The following is a 22,128-nucleotide window of genomic DNA, read 5'->3' on the forward strand; positions in this document are numbered from 1 at the left end:
AGGCATAATGTGCCTAAATTTTCTATACTTTTAGGATCTGGAAGGATTCGTCGCGTAAAACGCGTCTGATCGCTGCTAAGTATATGTTTGCTTATTACTGATTTAACTATCAAATTCACGAATGCGCAGCTGTGTTGTCCCTTCGTGGAGAGTTGTCAAGAAGAACACCGTACTTCATCAAACTCCTGTCTAACTGCTGAATGTTTTTGTTACATGGGAAGGAACAATAGGATAGGACACTCAATTAATTATTTGGACCAAAAGCCCCTGTCGTTTATTGTACGCTTTGTTGTTGTGCAGTTTAGGTTTCAAGTATTCCCATTCCTTTGCTTGTATGAAACTGTTTCACTATACGGGTGGCGTAGAATACGTTAGATAAAAGTCTAAAGTTGTTTGTTGAAAGGCGACCAAAAAAAAAAAAAACAGAAGCTAATTTTCTTTTCCAAAATCGCGACAACCATTTTACGAACGCGCAAAGACTGAGCACGCAGAATGTACAAATTCCTTTTTCGTTCGGCAACGGTTCAGTGCATGCATTTCTTCTCTTGTCACGCTGGTCACGTTTGACATTCACCATTGCTTTGAGATCCTTAGCGAAAATAAAAAAAACTTTGGCAATTATATGTACCTACATAGCAAAGGTCTCGAGATGTGTGTGCAGTCCATGTTTCCTTGGCAGGTCTACTCACCCTTCTTGCTTATTCCCTGGCACCCACACTTGCGTTTGATAAACAATTGTACAATTAACACTAAAAATGTAATAGAGTGGACAAAACAGCACGAATATAAGAGTAAACAGGGGGACAAACAGCGTTTCGAAGTGTCATTGTGTCAATCATCGACTTAAGTGTTTGGCAGTGGAAAATAGCATGAAAACAACAGACAAACAATATTTAATCGACACCAATTCGTTACAGTTCGGAGGGGTTGCATTTTGATCCGAAATAAGAATATATGAACAAAACAATCATATCTGCAGCGTACAATAGTCCATTAAGTCCTTGCAGAACTGTCACTTTTTGTGCAAGGCAAAAGAAACACTATTATTGGAAGAACATTGTAATTTTGTTTGTGTTGTATTTATGTAGAGACTGACGCTATTCCAACGCTCTGAATCAGCTCAATAAACGCGTTAACATAAGTTCAAAGTCAAAACTCACAAAAAGGCAGGATATAAAAAAGGACCCTGGTGTTTTCTGAATTCACGTTATATGTGCAAGACTATCACATAAGCAAGATAAAGCACCAATAAGAACTGTTTTACCACAGAAATACACAGGTTATATACACTGCAGAAGGTCTAGCTTGAGCCTTCAAACATATGGACGGAAATTGCGAAACCGTAGTAAAGATTACTTTAAAGAAATGGCGATTGACTCAAATAAAAAAGCACTGACTTAAAACAACAGATAAACTGTGGTGGTCAGTTAGCCAGCGCCTACAGATTAACTACTACACTAAAACGTTGTGTGCTAACCATATAGACCGGCAGCCCAGCGACATTTGGGTATGCGAATTAGATACCAATATCTGACTGTACAAGTGTGTTGAGGGTCACCAGAGGTCAATGAAAATGGGTGTCTGCCGGGTACCACCCACTGGGTATTCCCCCGGGGGACCCCGAAAGCTGCTAAAAAATGGGTACAAAACAAACTGGAGAAATACCACTTGATTCCACCGCCATGGGATGCCCATTTAGATCCTCATACTAATTCCACAAACGACAGACATTTTTCCCGCCTCATTTGGCCCGCCAGACCCCCCACAAAGGGCCCAAAAAGGGGGGTAGCATAAACGAGTGAGATACCACTCGCAACAAATGCCAAACGAACAACTTGAGTTTATACAATGATAATTGGAATACGACAGACTACTGTTCCGCTGCATCGCTAGTATCAGACTCCCTAAAGTTCGACTGTGTCATTGACGTGACAATACTGTTCTGACGTCAAATCCATTGTGGTGCAATTACCTTGTGCTATGCGTGACTGCATGATGTGCATTATAGTCTTTGCTGCTTGCAGTTAGTAACGAAATATTGTATGTGGAATTAGACAGGTTGTTTTAAATAGATCAGTGTGATTATTTAATAATATTAGTGTGCAACTAAACCAGAACGCACGTTATTTAATAAGAGCGTAATAAACATTAACATTCATATGACTTATTTTCCATAAATCGTGAGTTCTTTAGGTGTGTTAAGGCCCGAGTCGAAGAACCTACTCTGCAGACAGCAAACTCTAGAAACAGAGAGTTACATTCAATGACCTTTAGCACTATTGTGGCATTTATTGAATCAGAGGTGATCATAAATCGACAGGCAATGTTGATTTCGTCTTTGTTTGACTTATACAAGACAGAATATCTTGGATATGGAGGAGCAGAAGACACATTGGATAGCTACAAAATACAGACCTTAACAAAGAAAATAAAAGACAAGTTCGGGGATCAAATATCCATCTCGCTCTTTAATAATCAAAGAGGGAACTTCTTGTACAGCTCTGTTTTATCAGAGGAAGATGGAAAGGCATGTTTGCGAAATGAGAAAGATAAACACCAAACCACTATAAGAAGTGCAGCCCTTTACTTGAGAAATGAAATTCTGCGCATGCCGAAATGGGAAACACCTAGCCCTACATCCATTGAATCTTTGAAGACCTGCTCACCAGATCTACCCAAGGATCTGCTGTTGTTTTTTACGACCTTGCTTTGTGGACTTCGCAAAACTACCGGTGACACTAACAAGGATATCATAGAAAGAAAGGTCACTGCAATGTCATCTGATGCCGTGTTCAATACATCCCGTGGTTCAGTACATCCATGGAAGCACACTGTACTGCGGGTTTGGGCATGGGAACCCTTGCAGGATCCAAACTGATTCTTCGGATTTTGAACCGTCTTGGATATAGCCTGAGTTACGACGAAGTAAAGTCGTTGGAAACAGAATTCGCGTTTTCAACTGAAGAGAACGATGCACCAGATGGTATTAAGTTGAAATCAGATCTTGGAACAGGACTTGCGTGGGATAACTACGATGTCAACATGGACACTTTGGATGGAAAAGATACTTTACATGCGACTGTCGGGATTTGCTACCAAAACATCACAACAGATGAAACAGTACCATACAGACCGATCTCTATCAGAAGTGGGAGGAACAGGCGTTTGTTCGGTGGAAGAGAACGTGAAATTACACCAATGCACCAGCAGCTAAGTAAAGCAACTTTTCAACTGTCAGCATCAGATGACCAGCATGGAACTATAGCAACTACTCAACGCAAAACTGATTTCTTTTGGTTAATGAGGTTTCAAGTTATGCCACAGCCACTGTTTGCTGGTTTCTTCTCACAGTTTGTCCATGATGACCTACCTCAGCAGAAGATCTGTTACATGGATCCTATAGCTTTGCCTCCAACAAGAAATGATGTTGTTCGCGAAACTATGATGAGAACTATGAAGGTGGCCGTAAAAACAAATCAAGAATTTGCAATTGTTTCCTATGACCTAGCAGTTGCACTCAAGGCCTACTCTATTCAGTCACTTGAAGCTCCACGTTTTGATCGTCTGTTAATAATGCTGGGTAACTTTCACCTGGAGTTATCGTTTTACGGTGCCATGGGGACTTTCATCAATGAATCTGGTGCAGGATACCTTCTGACAGAAAGTGGAATATTGGCAGAGGGTTCACTCAATGGATTCATGCGAGGAAAATACTACAACCGCTGCACCAGAATTCATGAAATTTTGGCTGTAACAATGGAAAGGAAACTTTACGAAAGTTTCCAATCAAGTCTCCCACTGGAAAAGCAAGAAGCAATATGCACATTCTTACAAGATGCCACAAGAGATCCAATTGTGACGGAAGAGTTCCTTGAAACAAGTCAGGTGTTCAAGGAGCACATGGAGCAATATGAGGACTTCTTTACCTGGGTGATTAAGGGTGCTTTGGGGCCAACAGCTCAATACTGGCGTATTTATGTGTACATGATAAATCGTATACACCGAGATCTTATGCGAGCTTTGCGTACCAATGATGTAGAAGGATACATTGCAATTCTTCCTCAAGTTATTGATGTATTTTTTGGTCTTAATCGTCCAAACTATGCTCGCTGGGGAGTGCTGTATCTGGAAAAGCTTAAAACTTTGGACCAAAAGTTTCTTTCCGTTCTAAAAAAAGGAGCGTTTTCCATTCGACGGACATTGAAGGACTTCTCTCGAACTGCGGTAGACTTGTCCCTTGAGCAAACTGTAAACAGGGATGCAGCATCACCCATGAAAGGGATAACTGGCTTCCATAATTCCACCAACGCCATACGCCGTTGGTGCATCACTTCTACCCAGCGAGGGATGTCAGTGACCGAGTTGAGACGGCTGACAGGACTTCTACCAGAAGAACAACCAAGAACACAGCTTCATTCAAGCAGGATTAAGAAGGATAACCAACAAATTGAAGCTCTCCTCAATGCAGTGACAGAAGCTTGTGATCCATTTTCTGCAGCAGCATCTACATCTTCAATGCTCTTGAATATCGCCACAGGGAAGGGGTCATCTGCGCAAACACAAGAATACCTCACAGATTCGTTAGAAGCTGGCCATAAGCTACACGAAAAATTCAGAAATGAGTGTTCTGAAGATAGTTCAAGATTGTTAAAGCCAATCAAACGAAGAAAAGTGCAGAATTTCGCAAGTGAACACACAAAACCCAAGCAGAAAAGCACTTCAAAGTTTACCTCGACAGCTAACAGTTTAAGGGATAGTTTCATCCGCATGATGGTAGTCATTTCCGAAAACACAAACTTTCATCTGCAACACGTCTTAACTTACCCCATCACAGTCGTTCCACTGTCTATTGCTCAACCCGATGGTTCGCAGGTTAAGACCTCAAAAAGTAAGCTACTAAACAAGCTCGAGTCGATGCAAAAATGTGTACAAATTCTGCCTCATATTGAAGCAACATTAATCGACGGAGGACTGCTGCTCCACTCCTTCCTTTTAGCAATTGGCAAAATCTCCTCCTACGGAAATTTAGCAAGGCGTCTGTTAGTTCACATTTGCTCCAGCAAAGGAAAGGAATTTCATGTCCTGTTCGACAAGTACATATCTTCATCCCTTAAGGAAAGTGAAAGAACATTACGTGGAGCCAATGATCAGTGAGCAGGCGCCTAAACAGAACTGCCAAAAGTTGCTGCAGAATGGCATATTTAAAGACCAATTGGCAAAATTTCTTCTACTAGAGTGGCAGAAAGATCAATATGGATCCATCTTAGACAGCAAGACGCTGATTTTATCTCACGGAGGGCGGTGTGTACGAATCACATTCAACCAAATCAGTCGCAAGATGCATGTTGACTATCCGCATGACTTACAGGGCACACACGAGGAAGCAGACACCTTACTTGCGTTTCACGCTGCATATGTTCCTGGGAATGTGTTGGTCCGAACCAGTGACACTGATGTCATTGCGATACTTGTTGGCATGTTTGGTCGCGCTTTAATGGGTGGAAGCCAACTGAAGTCGATAATAATAGATTGTGGTTCTGGAAACAAGCGCCGTTACATAGATATAAGCAGTGTGGTAAGGGCATTGGAGAACAAGCAACGTGGACTTTTTGCTGCGCTTCCAGGTCTGCATGCCTTTACAGGCTGTGATTTTACAGCAGCTTTCTACAAAAAAGGAAAAACGAAACCATACGACATCTTGGAAAATGACAGCCATGGACAATTCATCAACTTCTTTTGCAACTTGTCGTCCAGGGACGAGCCATGCCGTCAGACAGCAGAAGAGTTTGTCTGCCACTTGTATGGCGTGAAACGGGTGAAAGATGTGAATAAGGCAAGGCACATAAAGCTTGTGCAAATGACAGGAAAAATAAGCAAGGTGATAATCATCCGTTATAAATAAGAGTTTAAATTGTTGAAAGTTTACGTACTTCGCTTAATTGTATATCTGTTTTTATGTATTGTGTACTCCTTAATTTGTGAAAAAGCAAATCTTGTTTCTCATTTTAGAAAAACCCAATGGCCAACATTAAAAACGTTGACTGTGCCCTGTTACCACCTTGTTCCAAGACCCTTTGGATGAAGACGCAGCGTGCACATTATGTCAGCATCTCATCTGGGGAAATGCTGATAGTGCACAACCAGATCACGATTTGGATCCATTGGAATACGGATGGAAAAAAGAAAATGACCTTGATATGCCTGACTGGTTTCCTAAATCAGTGTTGCCAGTTAATCTTTTTGAAGAGGTGACCGACAACAATGAAAACGACACCAATGAAAATGACACCAATGAAAACTACACCAATGAAAATGACATAGGCTCTGGTCAAGAGTGGAGCGATGACTCCGACTGTGAATTTGAAATGTAGGCCTGTTGACATCATATCTTGTACATTTACAAAAATTTTCACTTTCTTTCATTTATCCCTTACAGCGTGCTTGATAAACTATGTTTCCGCTGGTATTTGAAATACCTAAGGTAGATTAGATTTGGAGAGGGGATGTATATTTAGTCGAACTTTAGATCTGTTACAGCCGAGGCAGTGTATATAGATGGTCTGTAACAGGTCGTTTGGGATTCCTTACAATGTTCTAGACCATTTGTCATTGGCTGCCTGTGGTATTTGCAATCTAAGTTAAGAGAGATGGGGGCGAGGGGGGGGGGGGTATCTAGTCGAACTTTAGGGAGTCTGATACTAGCGATGCGGTGGAACAGTAGTCTGTCGTATTCCAATTATCATTGTATAAACTCAACTTGTTCGTTTGGCATTAGTTGCGAGTGGTATCTCACTCGTTTATGCTACCCCCCTTTTTGGGCCCTTTGTGGGGGGTCTGGCGGGCCAAATGAGGCGGGAAAAATGTCTGTCGTTTGTGGAATTAGTATGAGGATCTAAATGGGCATCCCATGGCGGTGGAATCAAGTGGTATTTCTCCAGTTTGTTTTGTACCCATTTTTTAGCAGCTTTCGGGGTCCCCCGGGGGAATACCCAGTGGGTGGTACCCGGCAGACACCCATTTTCATTGACCTCTGGTGACCCTCAACACACTTGTACAGTCAGATATTGGTATCTAATTCGCATACCCAAATGTCGCTGGGCTGCCGGTCTAATATGCTTGTGTCAAATGCTGGCATGGAAAATAAATTTTCCATTATCGCATAGAATTGCGTACGAACCTAATATACCTTCAAAATGAAGTTTTTCAATAAAAGTGCTGCAAGGCGATTTGAAACCCTCCCTAAACCTTGCTGAAGTGACTTGCTCATAACCAAGGTCTTGTGACGTAAATTAATTGTTATTTTTGCAATAATGCCTTGTTGCGATAACAAAATTATAGGCCAATCACTGGTGCAATTTTCATAACAAGACAGATAATTGAGAAGGCAAGGGAACAACAAGTCCCATTGCACCTCAACTTATTCGACTTCTAGTCCGCCTTCGATACAATATGGAGGGAGGCGCTCTGGAAGATGCTTGTCCAAATCGGAATTCCCTTACAATATATCAGGATTATGAAAATGACACAAGATGTGCGGTCAACGCAAGAGGACAACTTACGGACTGGTTTCCAGTTAATGTGGGAGTGAGACAATGTTGCAATATGTCACCGAGTCTGTTCATTATATTCCTGGAGCATATAATGAAGGACATCAAAAGCCTGGACAAAGAGTTCAAACTGAAAGACGACATGTCAATTGACATAGTACGCAGATGTCACTACGCTAATATCAACTGTGTTCGAAAAACTAATATTATCAACCATCGAACTCGAAAAAGCCTGCAGAAAATGGGACCTGAAGTTAAACCCTTCGAAATGCGCAATCATGTCTCCAGAACCCTATAACTTAGGTCATGTAAGGCTTTGGTTCTGAGTCGTGGACTCTCAGAGAACAAGAGAAGAGATCTGCTAGTGTTTGAAATAAAATGTCCCAAAACAGTCTTTAGAGTGACACGGAGGGACAGACCTAGCAATAAGCATGTTCGAAACACGCTGAGCATGACCGAAACCATAGAAGATGTGGTGTCGGCAAGGAGACTTCGATGGTTCGGGCATGTTGCCAGCAGCAGTAAACTCATAAATTTCAGCTACAAGCAAGACTTTGGTAAAGCTAGGAGAAGCGGACGCCCAACAAAGAGATGGACAGACGCCACCAGGCCACAGTGTGGTGTTCCTCTTCTGATGCTAGAGAGGGATGCCATCAGAAGAAATAAACTCACGTCCATCAAAGCGAGGGGACGCCAAGTCCTGAGCATAGATTGATTAATAATGTAGATCTTTGTGGTAACACAGTAAAAAAATGTGACTCTTCTTTAACCGGTTGGCCACCCCTGCTCTAGGTGTACCACAAAGTTCTCAATTAGGTCCCCCTATCATTTATTATTTACGCAAATGACTTCGCTAATGGTCTAAAATTTGGATCGCCATTAATGTTTGCTGATGACACAACCATATATTATCAGCTAAATCCAAAAGCACACTGCGGTGCGAACAAGTAAATCTCAATATTAATAACTGGCTATCAGTAGTTTCCAAACTTTTTGTAGACACGGACCCCTTTTATAAGCTTTATACGCCAGCGAACCCCAAACGTAATTTTTCGTTTCTTGCATTATATGTTAATATATTTTTGGGCGACATTTCAATCAGCCGTTACAGTCCTTAAATCACAATGAAGTGTTGTAAAAGTAGCAACAAAGAGATACATTGCAGTGTTTATTTTTCCAGACCCAAAATTCTGATAAACAGTCTGCACTTGTATTTGGTATAAACATAAAAGTGATCTGACCAAAGTACTGAAGGAAAACTCTTAAACTCTCAACCTAGGAGCTATTCCATCTTGAAACCTCCTTGTTAATGTATTAAGTAAAATATTAATACACTTCCAGATATATATTTAACAATTTCGTAAATAACCTAACATCGCAAACTTGTGCCAGCTCCTTAAAAGTTCTACCGCACAACACAAAGTCAGCAGTCAATTAGACATAGCATCGAGCGCAAGAATGTTCGCAAATCACTTTACTCCATATCTTTTGCACTATATAGTCTTGATACCACTGATGTGAATTATGTAACTATCTTGTTATAATTATCAAAACACCTGTACTTTGTTCCTAAAAGCTACGCCGTAGGCAACCAAGGTTCTACAGTGCCAAACCACCTGCATGCGTTTTAAGTTGTTGATGACTGTACACTGATTGCATTTTAGCATTATTCACCGTCACTATAGTGCCACTTCTACTAACAGATTTTCCTGCATGATGTCACGCATACTGCAATTTTAACTGAATTTGCTGCAGATGTTTCCGCGGGCAGCTGTCATCGGCAAGCACCCTAAGACGCGATAACCCATAAATTCGTTTTGAATTTCTTTTTACTTTTTTATTTATTTATCGTTTTGTATTTTTGTGCCTTTTTTCGAGTAATGTATTAAAACTACATATTGTTTAATATCGTCACTACGTTTTGTGCTGCACCCTTTCTTCCGGTGCCTGAAACTATCCAACAGGGTTTCTTTGGGTAGTTTCTTTTTCTGTTGAACCCCACCCTCTTTCCCTAAAATGGGTGGTTAGCTTCTAGGTCCCAACTTGTCAATAAGTGCTTGGTACCCGTTAGGTCATCATGGTACAAAGACAGGATACGCGTATCGTACAAGTAATTGTGGCTCCCCCTTCCAAAACAGACACATATTATTTCGTCTGCTTTTTTGAAAAAAATACACAGATGATATATATGACCCAACGGTAAACTTTGAAACTTCAGTTAACAACTCATGACCTTGCATTGTTGCTTGGTGTATCACTGAGTGCTCCAAAGTATTTTTTAACTTTTAGGTAAATTTAACCCGTTCTTTACCCCAAATGTTCTTCTTTTGTGTTGAAGGCCTTTTAGGTCAGAAATGCTACACCTAAACTTTAAACACTTGTTGTGAATATAATCACGCAAACGTCCCTAACTGTGACCTTCACTTTAACGTTTTAATGTTATGCAGCTCTTTCTGGCTTTGGGATTGCTTTACTATTTTGGTTACGCTATGCTTTCTTTTAACAAGCGAAATAACTTCTAGTTTCATCAAATTCCCATGGAAATCTGGAGTGTTAATTAGCAAACTGCTCATTCCAACTTGCGTTAAACTTTGCTTATTCAACTTGCGTTATCTCAATAAATTGAGACTTTTTTTCACAAATGTCGGATAAAATGTATTTGCTTGTAGGATCAAAATATGACAACACTTTTTCACAAACAAAATGCATTGAAATGTCCATTCATGGTAATCTTCACGCAACTTTTGTTGTAGTGTAGACGATGAGATTTCTTAATAATGTGCGCCGACATGTGCCTTTAAAACTACTCTTTAACTGTATGGATCAACATGTGTCTTTTCAGAACTCCTCTTCGGGCAAAGCTTTTTGCACAAACATCGCATCGATGAGGTTTCTCTCCGGTGTGCGTCAACATGTGTGATTTCAAATGCCCACCTCTTGCAAAGTTTTTTTCACAAACTTTACATCGGTGAGGTTTCTCATTAATGTGTAGTAACATGTGTCTTTTTAAATCTCCAGCTTGGGCAAATCTTTTTTTACAAATTAGACATAGATGAGGTTTTTCTTTGGTATGTGTCAACATATGTCTTTTCAAACCTCCACCTTTGGCAAATCCTTTTTTACAAATAAGACATAGATGAGGTTTCTCTCTGGTGTGTGCGTGTGTCAACATGTGTGTTTTTAAATTTCCACCTTGGACAAAGCTTTTTTCACAAAGTTCACATCGATAAGGTTTTTCATTGGTGTGTGTCAACATATGTATCTTTAAATGACTACCTTCACCAAATCGTTTTTCACAAACGTCACATCGATAAGGTTTTTCGTTGGTATGTGTCATCATGTGTCTTTTCAAATGTGAACCCAAAGCAAATCTTTTCTGACAAATATGACATTGATGGGGTTTCTCCTTAGTATGTGTCAACATGTGTCTTTTTAAATGTCCACTTTGGATAAATCTTTTCTCACAAACATGACATTGATGGGGTTTCTCTTTAGTATGTGTCAACATGTGTCTTTTCAAATGTCCACTTCGGCTAAAACTTTTTTCACAAACATCGCATCGATAAGTTTTCTTCCCAGTATTATAATTTGACTTCTGTGTTTCCAAATGTCCATCTTTATTAAACTTTTTTCTGCTAGTTTGTTGGATTTTCATCTTATTAGTTAAACAACTAAATATTGAAATCTAATGTTTAAAACAAGATAACAGTTTACTCTCTCGTCAAAATAATTTACCCAGTGTTTCCACTGCCCACAACACAATCGTCCTTATAGCACCAAACATGGTGATAAAAAGTGTAGTTTAGTATAGAGGGGACAACTTATATCCATTAGAACGCTTTAACCAGTGAAATCTCCATCTAAGCACCAAGATATTGGCAACAATGTGGACGGCACGCTGTCTACATACTGTCTTTGCCTCACTAAAACAGCAAGAATCGTATTCACGGTAGAGTTGCAAAGCAAAACCCGGACTTACTTTAATGGGTAGACTTTCTACGTGCGTGTACCACAAGCCGACGAGCATTACGCATGATCTACAGTTAACATTTTAAACCCTCTCTATCTCAAAAGATATAACTGTGCTAAACACACTAAGAGGGCAGGCAATCCGTTTGACAATAGACTAGGTTGAACGGCTACCCTATTTTGATGTGAGACAGTTTATCTAAACAGATCCAGGCGGTGGGACTTCGATGCTGTCGCACACAGAAAAAAATGCGACAAGGGGCGTAGTATATGCTATACCGTTCGGTGAGTGCGACGAATTCACACTACCGGAACGGTTAAATAGGCGCAGCAGAGAGCACGAAAGGAATTAATGCTCAGAAGTAATTTACATTTCTCCTATTTGGCAATCAACCGTCCCGTTACATCGTCGCACTCACCGACAGCATCCGTAGGTTTTTGAAATAGCACATTAAAAAATAGACGTATAGCAATAAAAAGTCTGTTTAACATTTATGTTGCTGTCCTGCAAGTGGAAATTTCTTGCTTGTGATGATACTAAGCTTGTTTCGCCAACACTGTAACAGCAAAAAAAACTATCGTGCTACTCTGTATCAACTGCTGCATTTAGTTCCCCTCGATGTTTCAACGCCACTGCTGATGTCGTGAAAATGTTGCTAATGCTACTGACCGCTAAAGCATCAGTCATATTCCTTAAAGGCTTAAATGATGTAATAAAAAGTCCGGTGCAGAAACTGGTGATGCGAAAACAAAAAAACATCTCTTTAGCATCCATTTTTTTCTCCTATACAGTGGTGCAAGACAACTGATAAGATGACAAAAATGCGATTGTTTGCTCGTCGCAGAGCAAAAAGATTTAGAGTGGGTATCAACGAATTAGTAAAAAGGTAGATCAAACACATAACGTTGCAGGCAAACATCCCCTGCAGGATGTAACACTCCACATGCCTGCCGCACATTTCTCGCTAGTTTGGTTTTCCCTTTCATGTTTGCGTCGGTAAGTTGTTTGCCATTTAATACTGATATTTTTGAAACGTTTTAAAACAATCGGTGGTAAACATTATACAGCACGTTTTTGATCACAGGAAGTTTTTAAATATCAGAGTTGTTCTACGCATATAACACACATTAGGGGATTATTAGAGAATGTATTGCTAAAAATCTGAACGGATTTCTAAAGGTTACGGGGTATTGGTCAGACAAGACTACACAATGCCGTGTCGCTTTCATGTGTCACTTGCTGTAATGTTGACTGGCTGTTGCGACCTATTACCTAAGAATTTATTCGATTAAAGTGTGAGCTAATCGGACTGTCAAGTGAGTATTGCTACGTATTAAAATAGGTCGCTCGTGAGTTCTATTTTTTTGTAATAAGTCTTATCTTTCTCAGTTGCCTATCCTGAAGTAAAGAGCAACGCCACTGCATTTTATATGATTAGAATTATATTTAACAAAAGACCGGATCAGAAATTTAGCAAAGAGACACGAAATTCAGCTTACTACTACGTAAACGAGAAATGCACAGTGGAGTTTGACTCCAATTCTTACAGTTCATATATACTGAAAACGAGAGAGCGATATTTGAAAAAAGAGAGAGAAAGGCATTACTCGAGTGAAGAAGTTCCCAGTTACACTTGAATTGGCACCGATAATTCGACTTTAGTTAGCAGTTCTTGCGAATCATAAAACATTGCGTACAATCCAAATATTACGAAATCGCGTTTTGAAAGACGTTGATCTAAAAACAAAGGACCATTCACCTAGAGATGCTGAATGGACAAATGCTCTTTACTACATATCCGATTATAAAAGGGATGAGGGTTCCGAGTGTTCATGGCGTTTGTGGCTATTTGTGTGACCAAGTTCTTGTTGCTTATTTCAAACGACGTAACATTGGCACTGTGTATGAAAATATCGAAGCTTTAACCCTTGAGGAAGACAGGCACAGTCAAACTAGTTCCAATTAGTGGGAGCCATTGTTTTCCTTGCGACGAAACAGACGCAAAACATCTCGTAACATCTTATCAATTTTCTGGTACCTCTAGCAATAGAAAAAGAAACTCTTGAGGCTAAAAGGGTGTCTGTTGTTTTGCACCACCAGTTTCTGTACCCGATCTGTTACAAATCACACTCAATCACTATCAGCATTCTTACAGATGGAATGAAGGCAGCAGTTGATTGTAGTAATAAAAGACACAAGACATTTGTTGCATATCAGATGTAGTGAATGTTAGCAAACGTGCACAACCAAAAACTATTGTTCAGGCTGTGAACATTGGGCAATAATATTTAAATGTGTTTTTTTCTTGCTTTTTGAGGTATAGTGAGTTATATGGAGACCTAAAAGATTGATTGTTCAAAAAGTTTGCAGGATCATAATGGCACACTTGGAAATGAAATCGAGGTGTTAAGGTTTCTCCTCTTTGAAATACAAACGTCATTCTGACAATAAAAACTCAACTGATTTTAAAAGAAAATAAGCTAATCAGTTCGAACGACCACAGTTGATTCACACTGTATAGAAACCACATAGATGTGATGTTTGTGAGAAAGTATTTGAGCGCTACGGAAACTTGAAAAGACATATCTTCACTCACACCAAAGAGAAACCCTATAGATGTGATGTTTGTGAGAACGTATTTGGACGCTATGGAAATTTGGAGACATATGTTGACTCACACCAAAGAAAAACCCTATAGAAACTGCATTTGACGTAATTTTGAACGTTTCTTCTTCACGTTGCAACAAGCAGATGTGACGTAAAATTCACGTTTATCTCTGACGTCAAATTTCACTTGTGTACAACTGTTTTCGACGTCAGTTTAAACGTTTTTTCTCCGTCATTGACAAGTAAACTACATTTACAATGTTATTTGCAAGTTTTAAACTGAAACGTCACTTTCAAATTGCATGTTTCTAAAATTGATTTTTCTGTGCATTTACCAACTTTTTGACGGCCTTTCTTGTTAATGTATTCCTTGTACAATCTTGGCGTGAAAGGGGTCTCGAGTCCGACTTAAGTCACCATATTCGAAGAGTTGACTTGATTCTCAGCTGTGAAAAGACTTCCAAATACCTGTACACATAATGCATTCACAAGTGTTGTACATGGGATGTTCATTATATGTATCACTACATCACAACATGTAAAATTTTGAAACACAGTTCACAGAAGTTAAGCACCATTCCAAAGGAACTTTGCACTGATTCTTCTGTATTTGTTGTCCATTTATGAGGCTAAATCCTCCCAACATTTGACAAATATAAATGCAGTTGATGACCAAATACAATCAAAATATAGGTCAGCTACCATAAACTTCCAGGGTCAAAAGGATTCTACAACAGTTCTTTTCGTGATAAATAACTGCTGTCACCACTAATAGTAGCTAAACTGACTGATACAGCAATATTCAAGCAAACCAAGGCAAATTCACTACCCCCAACTACCCACTTTCAAGCCCAATTTAGCTGAACACATATCATATTTTAAACAAAGATCGCCGCAACACGCGTGCGAAGCCCTGAATTCAACTCCAAACAGCTGTCTGTGAATCAACCAAGCGTAAAATAATATAAAACGGCTCAAACCAAAAACGAATTTTTACTTTCTCCTTACTGTAGTTAATTGTTTTCAAATACTAACATATCATTTTTTTTGAATAAATTGAATCCAACATGCATAAGCTTTCAAACGCACCCCAGTTGGAAAAAATATTCGCACTGATATGATTTTTATCGCTGTGTACAACGAGGCATGTCTCGGGGCGCATTTATGCGCTCCCCGCAGTTAAAGGGTTGAAAAAGAAGCCTTTTCTATTTCGATATATTTCTACATTTTCTTCCCCAGGTGAGGCAATCGAAATATGGGAACAATCAATTGCTCCAATAACAATGGGAAAACCTGCTACTGCATGAAATATCACCTTTACGTCTGGCATTTCGTCATTTGATGGAAAGTGAATGAATAATTTGTGTTGTTTAGCAATTGCTCTTGACACTCTGTGAATAATCCGACATGAAGATGATTGACTGATGCCTATGAGATCTCCATCGTTTTTTGTTTTTTTTTAAACTGTCCAGTTGCAAAAAATCGTAATGCTGTACAGATCTGCAAAATAGGTGGAATGTAGTTGTTTTTGGTTGTTGCACAGACAAGGTCATCTTCAATTAAACTCAATAGCTGAAGTACATTTTCTTTGCTAAACCGAAATCGGCTAAAAATTCTACATCATCAAACTTCTCAATTGGATTGATCTGTCTCTTATGATTTTTTTCAACAGTCTTGTGGTTTCTGTGACATTATTGTCTACACTTTCTATCACATCCATTTTACTGCTTTGAAATATAAATATCTGCAGTGAGGCAAGTTGGAGAGTGGTGATTTTTAAAAATCAGATTTAAGTATTATTTTTACATTTTTTAATTAATATACACAAATAAAGCTTAATTAAACACAAAACCTACTTTTTATCCCGGTTAAAATACCCAAACAACCCAGAATTCAACTTAATCAACCTTAAGCCTGGGGTAGGGCAGGATTAAAATTTTGCCTATTTAATCCGAGATTAAAATTTAATCTAGGTTCGTGAATACGGATCCCTCACTTAATCTAGGATTACGGTAATCTAGGTTTAATCCGACTTGGTGAATTCCACTCTAAAGGTACTGCAAAAAAAACATTATATATAGTACAAATAAACCTTGCAATTGGATTTGTTGAATTGTTGTCTGCCAGTGAGGGATATCGCTTTACAAGGTCCAAACAAATCAACATATATTTAAGTGGGGATGGGACATACATAACTTTTCTTTTCATTGCTACAACAACATGTCAAAGACCTGCATGTCGTTGGCACTTAAAAGTAGCAAACATGACTTGTACTATCTTGTTTCTTACTGCTTTTGTAAGAGGTTTGCCTTCAGCAATCACGTTTTTTTTATGTACAATGGTAGAGGCGGCAACTTAAGTTTTGCAACCCATGTTAACTCTTTATCTTCAAGTTGAACATGATTCATATCACTACTACTGGATGCAGCTTCACTCTTGGTACCCAGTATCACCTTCTGCATAATATCCACATAAATTTGTTTAGTTGTTTACACTAGAGATCATTTTTATCATGGCATAAAGTAAGACTGTGTGTTCACCTGATTCTTGCAGTAGCAATTTTACATTATCAGGTACATTTTTACCATCTATGACTTCATGCCAGTCCTCGAAACCCTTGTCATACACTTGAAGATATACTGCTTTATTAAGATTAAATGTACTTAACAGTTTGTCAAATAAACATTCTTTGTCTGTCACGCTGACCATTAGTTTTTTGTATTTATAAGTTACGTGATACTTGAATTCCAAGTCCTTAACATAATCTGCAAAACACTACACACTTTGTCAATTATAATTACACAAAGGCAAACCAATAATATTATAAAACTTCTCTTCCTCACTTTGAACAACATTTTTTGGGTTGTAATCTTAACAACATAACATTGAATGTGAGTCTGGAAACATATATCATTCAAGTTTCAAAGAATAACGACAAATATTTGTTTTACTACTTGTCACAATAATTTTGTAAACTTTACCAAACACTCGTCTGTCATCAATTGTATCAACAACAGTAAAAACTCCACACACAACAAATCACATAACTGAAAAACATTTAACTTTACGATGAGGAATCCTCCCAAACTTGGCTGTTTGACCAATCACAGCACCACATTTTCGATTTCGCAAAGCAAGCACGTGCAGAGGACTGAACGTACATCCGGGAGATTGTCATACAAATCAGTAAGAAAACCAAACTTGCTTGTTATCGTTCCGTTTACTAAAAGTTATATAATTTTTACTAGACATAGACCGATTATCGGCGCCGATATTCGGGGTTTCGCCGATTATCGGTATCGGCCTTTTTTAATCAGTTGGCCGATAATTGTTGGGGGTTTAGTAGACTCAGTCGTATTTCTTCGTCTAATCGTCTCAGTCTGGCCGCCAATTGGTTTCACCGCAAAAGTGAAGCACGTGTCTATTTTGTACAAATTTACGTTTGCGTAATGCGCGACGGCAAGCGACCTAGTGCTCATTAACAATGACCCCTAACATTAAAGCTGATTTTTCTGTTTTATGTACAGCATGTATTAAAACATACAAGACTAACTTTCTTTGCAGTTGTCGAACATTTTGTCACACAATCATGACATGCGTCATTATTTTTTACTTCTGATCATGCTCCTGCGAACACAGTTCATTAGCAGAGCATGGTCCAAGGGTGAACCAAAATTGTGTGGCCTGTAGTGGCCACATATTGTGTAAACAGAACATTTCCACGACGCAATGCCTTGAAACTAGATGAAGCTCGAGATGGTGCAATCTCGGTATTGCATAGGAATGTTGCGAGAGTTATTTGAAAAAAACTGAAAGTTAGTTGTTGTGTTGAGATGGTACCATTTCCGGCATTGCCTTTCTAATTTTGCAATCTCGATGTAAAACAAACTAAAAATCGAAAAGAACCGCCGTTGCGAAACATCGCTATTAGCGGTGTATATAAGCTCGCGTTGTCCTTCGGTTTAATTACTGGTGCGGGCTAGGACAGCACTAGTTATTCTTTAACCTATGACAGGCTTTTTAGTGTAGCGTATAATAGTTTGCCATAATTTTAGTTGCAAAATAAATTAATAACTTGTCGCGGCAAATAATTGTTGTCCTCCAGTGGTATAATTTCTGTGCTGTCGCCGGGTAACACGCCTGTGCGCATTACTAGCCCTAATCCCTCTGCCCCAGTGCACAATGCAATTTAAAACATTCACAATGCGAGAGTGATGGTCCTGGCAAAATCTACGTGGTACACCAGAAATTTAGGAACAGTGACTCAAACACAATGACCTTTCGTTTGAACTATTACGCAGAGTGAGCATTGTTACGTTTCACGGTATGTCGTGTTGCAATATAGGCTGCAAGCTGCAGCGGGTAAATGTGCACAAGATTGCAACACAGCAGGCTATTTGGTGTTTTTGACTGGTTTAAACCTAGCTGATGGCATTGCAAGAAAATAGTCAGTGACAGGAGTGTTGATGTGCAAGAATAGTGTAATTCAGCACGTTTTATTGCAGGAAAGCACATTGCAGAACTATAGCTAGTGAAATTTGATTGCAGATGAACAGACCAAAGGTACAAAGTGCAGTATGGACTTTTTATACTCAACCACAACCGGGAAAGGCAGTTTGTGTAGTATGCAATAAAGTGGTTAGCATGGGGGCAACTGTGGGAAAAATAAAAATACGTCAAACTTGTGGACCCATCTCAGGATTCATCACTTAGAGTTGTTTGATTAAACACAAAAGAAACAGAAATGTAAATCAAACAAGAATGAAGCAACTTCATTTCCGTCAACAATCGACAACATGTTTAAACAACAAAGAATGTGGTCAAATTCGGATGGAAGGTCGAAAAAATTGGATAAACTGGTTATAGAGATGATAGCTGCTGATAATTATCATTATAATCAACCATTCACAGTGGTGTCAGATGTTAGCTTCAAACGCCTTATGGCTTTAGCAGAGCCGAGATATGAACTGAAAGTGACAAGTACTACCGAACCGACAAGCTGCAAGAGGTTTAAGGTTGTGGATAAGATCAAAGGTATGATTCAACCAGAAAATGCTGGCTACTCACTCTCCTTCACCACAGACTGCTGGTCTGGTGTGACAGAATCTCTAATAAGTCTAACATGCCATTTCATTGATGCTACATGGACTAGAAAGCAAGTAATCCTAAACACAAAAGCAATACATGGGTCCTATACAGGGGAATATCTGAAAGTAACTTTCCTTAATATGCTTGATGAGTGGCAAATATGCAAAGACCGTGTAGCCCTTGCTCCGTGACTGTGGAGCAAATATTGTAAAGGGAATGAGACTTGCTGAGCTTCAAGACCCAAGCAGCACGACACACTCACCTTGCAACTTGTGGTAAATGATGGGCTTACAAGTGAGTTATCATTGATATCATCGCGATGTTGAAAATGTGTTTGAAACACATTTTCATCATTCAATCGTGGCCAAACAACGGTTGCGAGACATTTAGAGGGGGACTTGGCTTGCCACAGCACAACCTAATCCAGCCTGTACCGACAAGGTGGAACTCAACACTTCACACGCTACAAAGAATGCTAGAGCAAAAGCGCACACTGACAATATACTGTGGCGAGCATGGAGGGTTAGTTTGTCCCACTGCTTATCAGTGGGACCTTGTAGCCAATTTAATTGAGACTCTTATTCCAATAGAAGAAGTTACACTTCATGTAAGCCACAGCAACTGAACAGCTTCCTGTATAATTCCATGTCTGAGTGTGCTGAAGATGCTTCTTTGTGATGATGAGGGCCCCTCAACAAAAGACATTGGAACAATTAGGCAAGTCATGAAGGAGAGCATCAGCAAACGCTTTGTTAAAGTAGAAGACACAAAAGCTGTGTTGTTGGCTTGTCTCCAAGGTATAAGAGTCCTGCATTCTCTTGCGCTACCACATTGAGCAAGGCCATTGAATGGTTGAAAAAAAAGGTCACACAGCATACCACGCAAGAGACAGCAGCAACTGAAACCGAGGGAAACATGAGCAACAAAAGGTGCCGAATGGAAAACACATCTAGCAGGGTTGATGCGGTGTTTTAGCTCACACTGGTGATGAATTACATCTATATCTTAAAGGGCCTGTGATCGACAGACGCGTAGGGGACCCACTGCAGTGGTGGAAACAAAATAAAGAGCGTTTTAAGCTTCTTGTTAACCAGGCAAGAAAATTTCTTTGCATACCACCATCATCAGTCCCAAGTGAGCGTGTCTTCAGCGAAGTTTCTCAGATATGTGAAAGTAAAAGAAGCCGTCTCACAGGACAGCACGCTGAGCAATTGTGCTTCTTGCACCATAATTTACCCTTGCTTAATTGGGAATACTAATTAATGACACTTTGTTGCTGACTTTGGGTTACATGTTACCATATTCGTTTCGTTTTTGTTATCATTGAAAAAACATTTTAGTTATTGTCCAATAAACATGTGCTTCAAGGCATACAGCCAATGATTGTTCCTGAGACTAAACTTTTTCCCTAAAATATAAACAAAATATCGGTTATCGGTATCGGCCCTAAAAAAACATATCGGTTTATCCCTAATTGTTGCAAATGACTGCGTAACTGTTACATACAGTCTATGTTACAATACAATAAGTTAGGCGCACCTGTGGGAGCATTCATGCTTTTCTGTTGCCATTTTGCAATGCGAGGTTAGCAGCAGCTGAGTTGAATTGCTTCACAGGTTGTTAAGGCGTTCATGATTAACTTTAAAATTTAATGTTGAAATACTGGTTGCTGAGGAATACAACAGGTACCAAAAAGCACTGGGGATGAGCGCTCGACAAAAGACTCCGATTTTAAACCAGACTCATAAACCAGCCCAAGCAAAAAACTGACAACCAGCGCAAGCAAAAGTACATTGAAAAATTTTTAAACGTTGTTTTTACCTGTATTCTTATAAATGATAATTGACGTCCTCAACGCGTTGTTTGCTCCGAGGTTATTGTCAACAAGAGGCTGAACAGAAGGAAATTGAAACGCCATAATACATTGACATTTAATTGACAAACGAAAAGCTTTTTTGCTAGAATTGTTAAGTCAAAGAAAACCATGATAAACCATCTCTCAAGCTTTTTTGCTACAATTGTTAATTCAAAGAAAACCATGATGAACCACCTCACAATCTTGGAAAAATCTCAAAAGGCATTGTTGCGCCTTATGCTGTCGTGATAAACCTATATGTTTAGTCTTACAAATATCAGCTAGCAAATGAGTCTCAATTATTCCACACGATAGCCATAAGGACATATGTGAGTTCTATTTTGTTATATCTCGAGTTGCCTACCCTAAAGTAAAGAACAACGCCAAGAGACATGAAATACACTTGTTTTGTCATTTTCACGCAAACAAACGAGCGCTCGTTGTAAAAAACTAGAAAATAAAACAACATTGGTGTGGGTAAGGAACGTAAACGTTTTTAAAACTCGAAATGGCGTAAGTAAATAAGGCACTGGAAAACAAACTGAAGTAGCCCTGTATGATTGGCCCAACACAAACGTTAGGTTAGTTGCTTTTAACCTTAATGCTGAAACAAGTATTATTAAAATCCTTATTTTTGAAATCTACACAACTTCTTGGTCTTGACTCTTAAGATTCTCTTCTTGATATCAAAGTAAGGCCATGATAATGCCTTACTGGATGCAACACCCGATTTGCTAAGATCACCACTTAAGTCATAAGTTTTATGTATTTTCTTCCATTTGTTTTTTATTTAGGTTCTAATCTAAGCAGCAATACAAAGGATACATATTACAGGACAAAAATGTAGGTAGTCCTACTGAACTAGGCCATAAGTTCTTTAACAAATTGTGGCCTTTTAATGTCATTTCATTGACTATCCATAAAAAACTTTTTCTAACATTCTTTGAATCCATTAGTTGCACTAATTTATTTTGTTCAATACTTCAAATTAGGTCATTTGTCGTTTTTTCAGCTCTAGGTTTTCCATCTCAAAAATACTATTGTCTTAATAAATAACTTAT

General features: G+C 39.1%; 1 protein-coding gene and 1 pseudogene across 1 annotated transcript; one reads left to right on the plus strand and one right to left on the minus strand.

Annotated features, from left to right (window-relative positions):
• Positions 1-8,253: 8,253 nt before the first annotated feature.
• Positions 8,254-11,277, minus strand: LOC145218979 (uncharacterized). The gene has a single exon (XM_080086396.1). The coding sequence runs from the start codon at positions 11,200-11,202 to the stop codon at positions 10,351-10,353; it is 852 nt and encodes a 283-aa protein (XP_079942522.1). The 5' UTR covers positions 11,203-11,277; the 3' UTR covers positions 8,254-10,350.
• A 4,065-nt stretch (positions 11,278-15,342) lies between these two features.
• Positions 15,343-20,592, plus strand: LOC145218953 (zinc finger BED domain-containing protein 4-like; annotated as a pseudogene).
• Positions 20,593-22,128: the final 1,536 nt, after the last annotated feature.

Source organism: Phallusia mammillata, chromosome 3 (genome assembly GCF_965637545.1).
Source record: "Phallusia mammillata chromosome 3, kaPhaMamm4.hap1.1, whole genome shotgun sequence".
NCBI classification, from domain to species: domain Eukaryota; kingdom Metazoa; phylum Chordata; class Ascidiacea; order Phlebobranchia; family Ascidiidae; genus Phallusia; species Phallusia mammillata.

Excerpts from the sequence above, each read along its gene's own strand:
- LOC145218979 (XM_080086396.1), bottom strand. The coding sequence starts at position 11,202 with ATGAAAATCCAACAAACTAGCAGAAAAAAGTTTAATAAAGATGGACAT.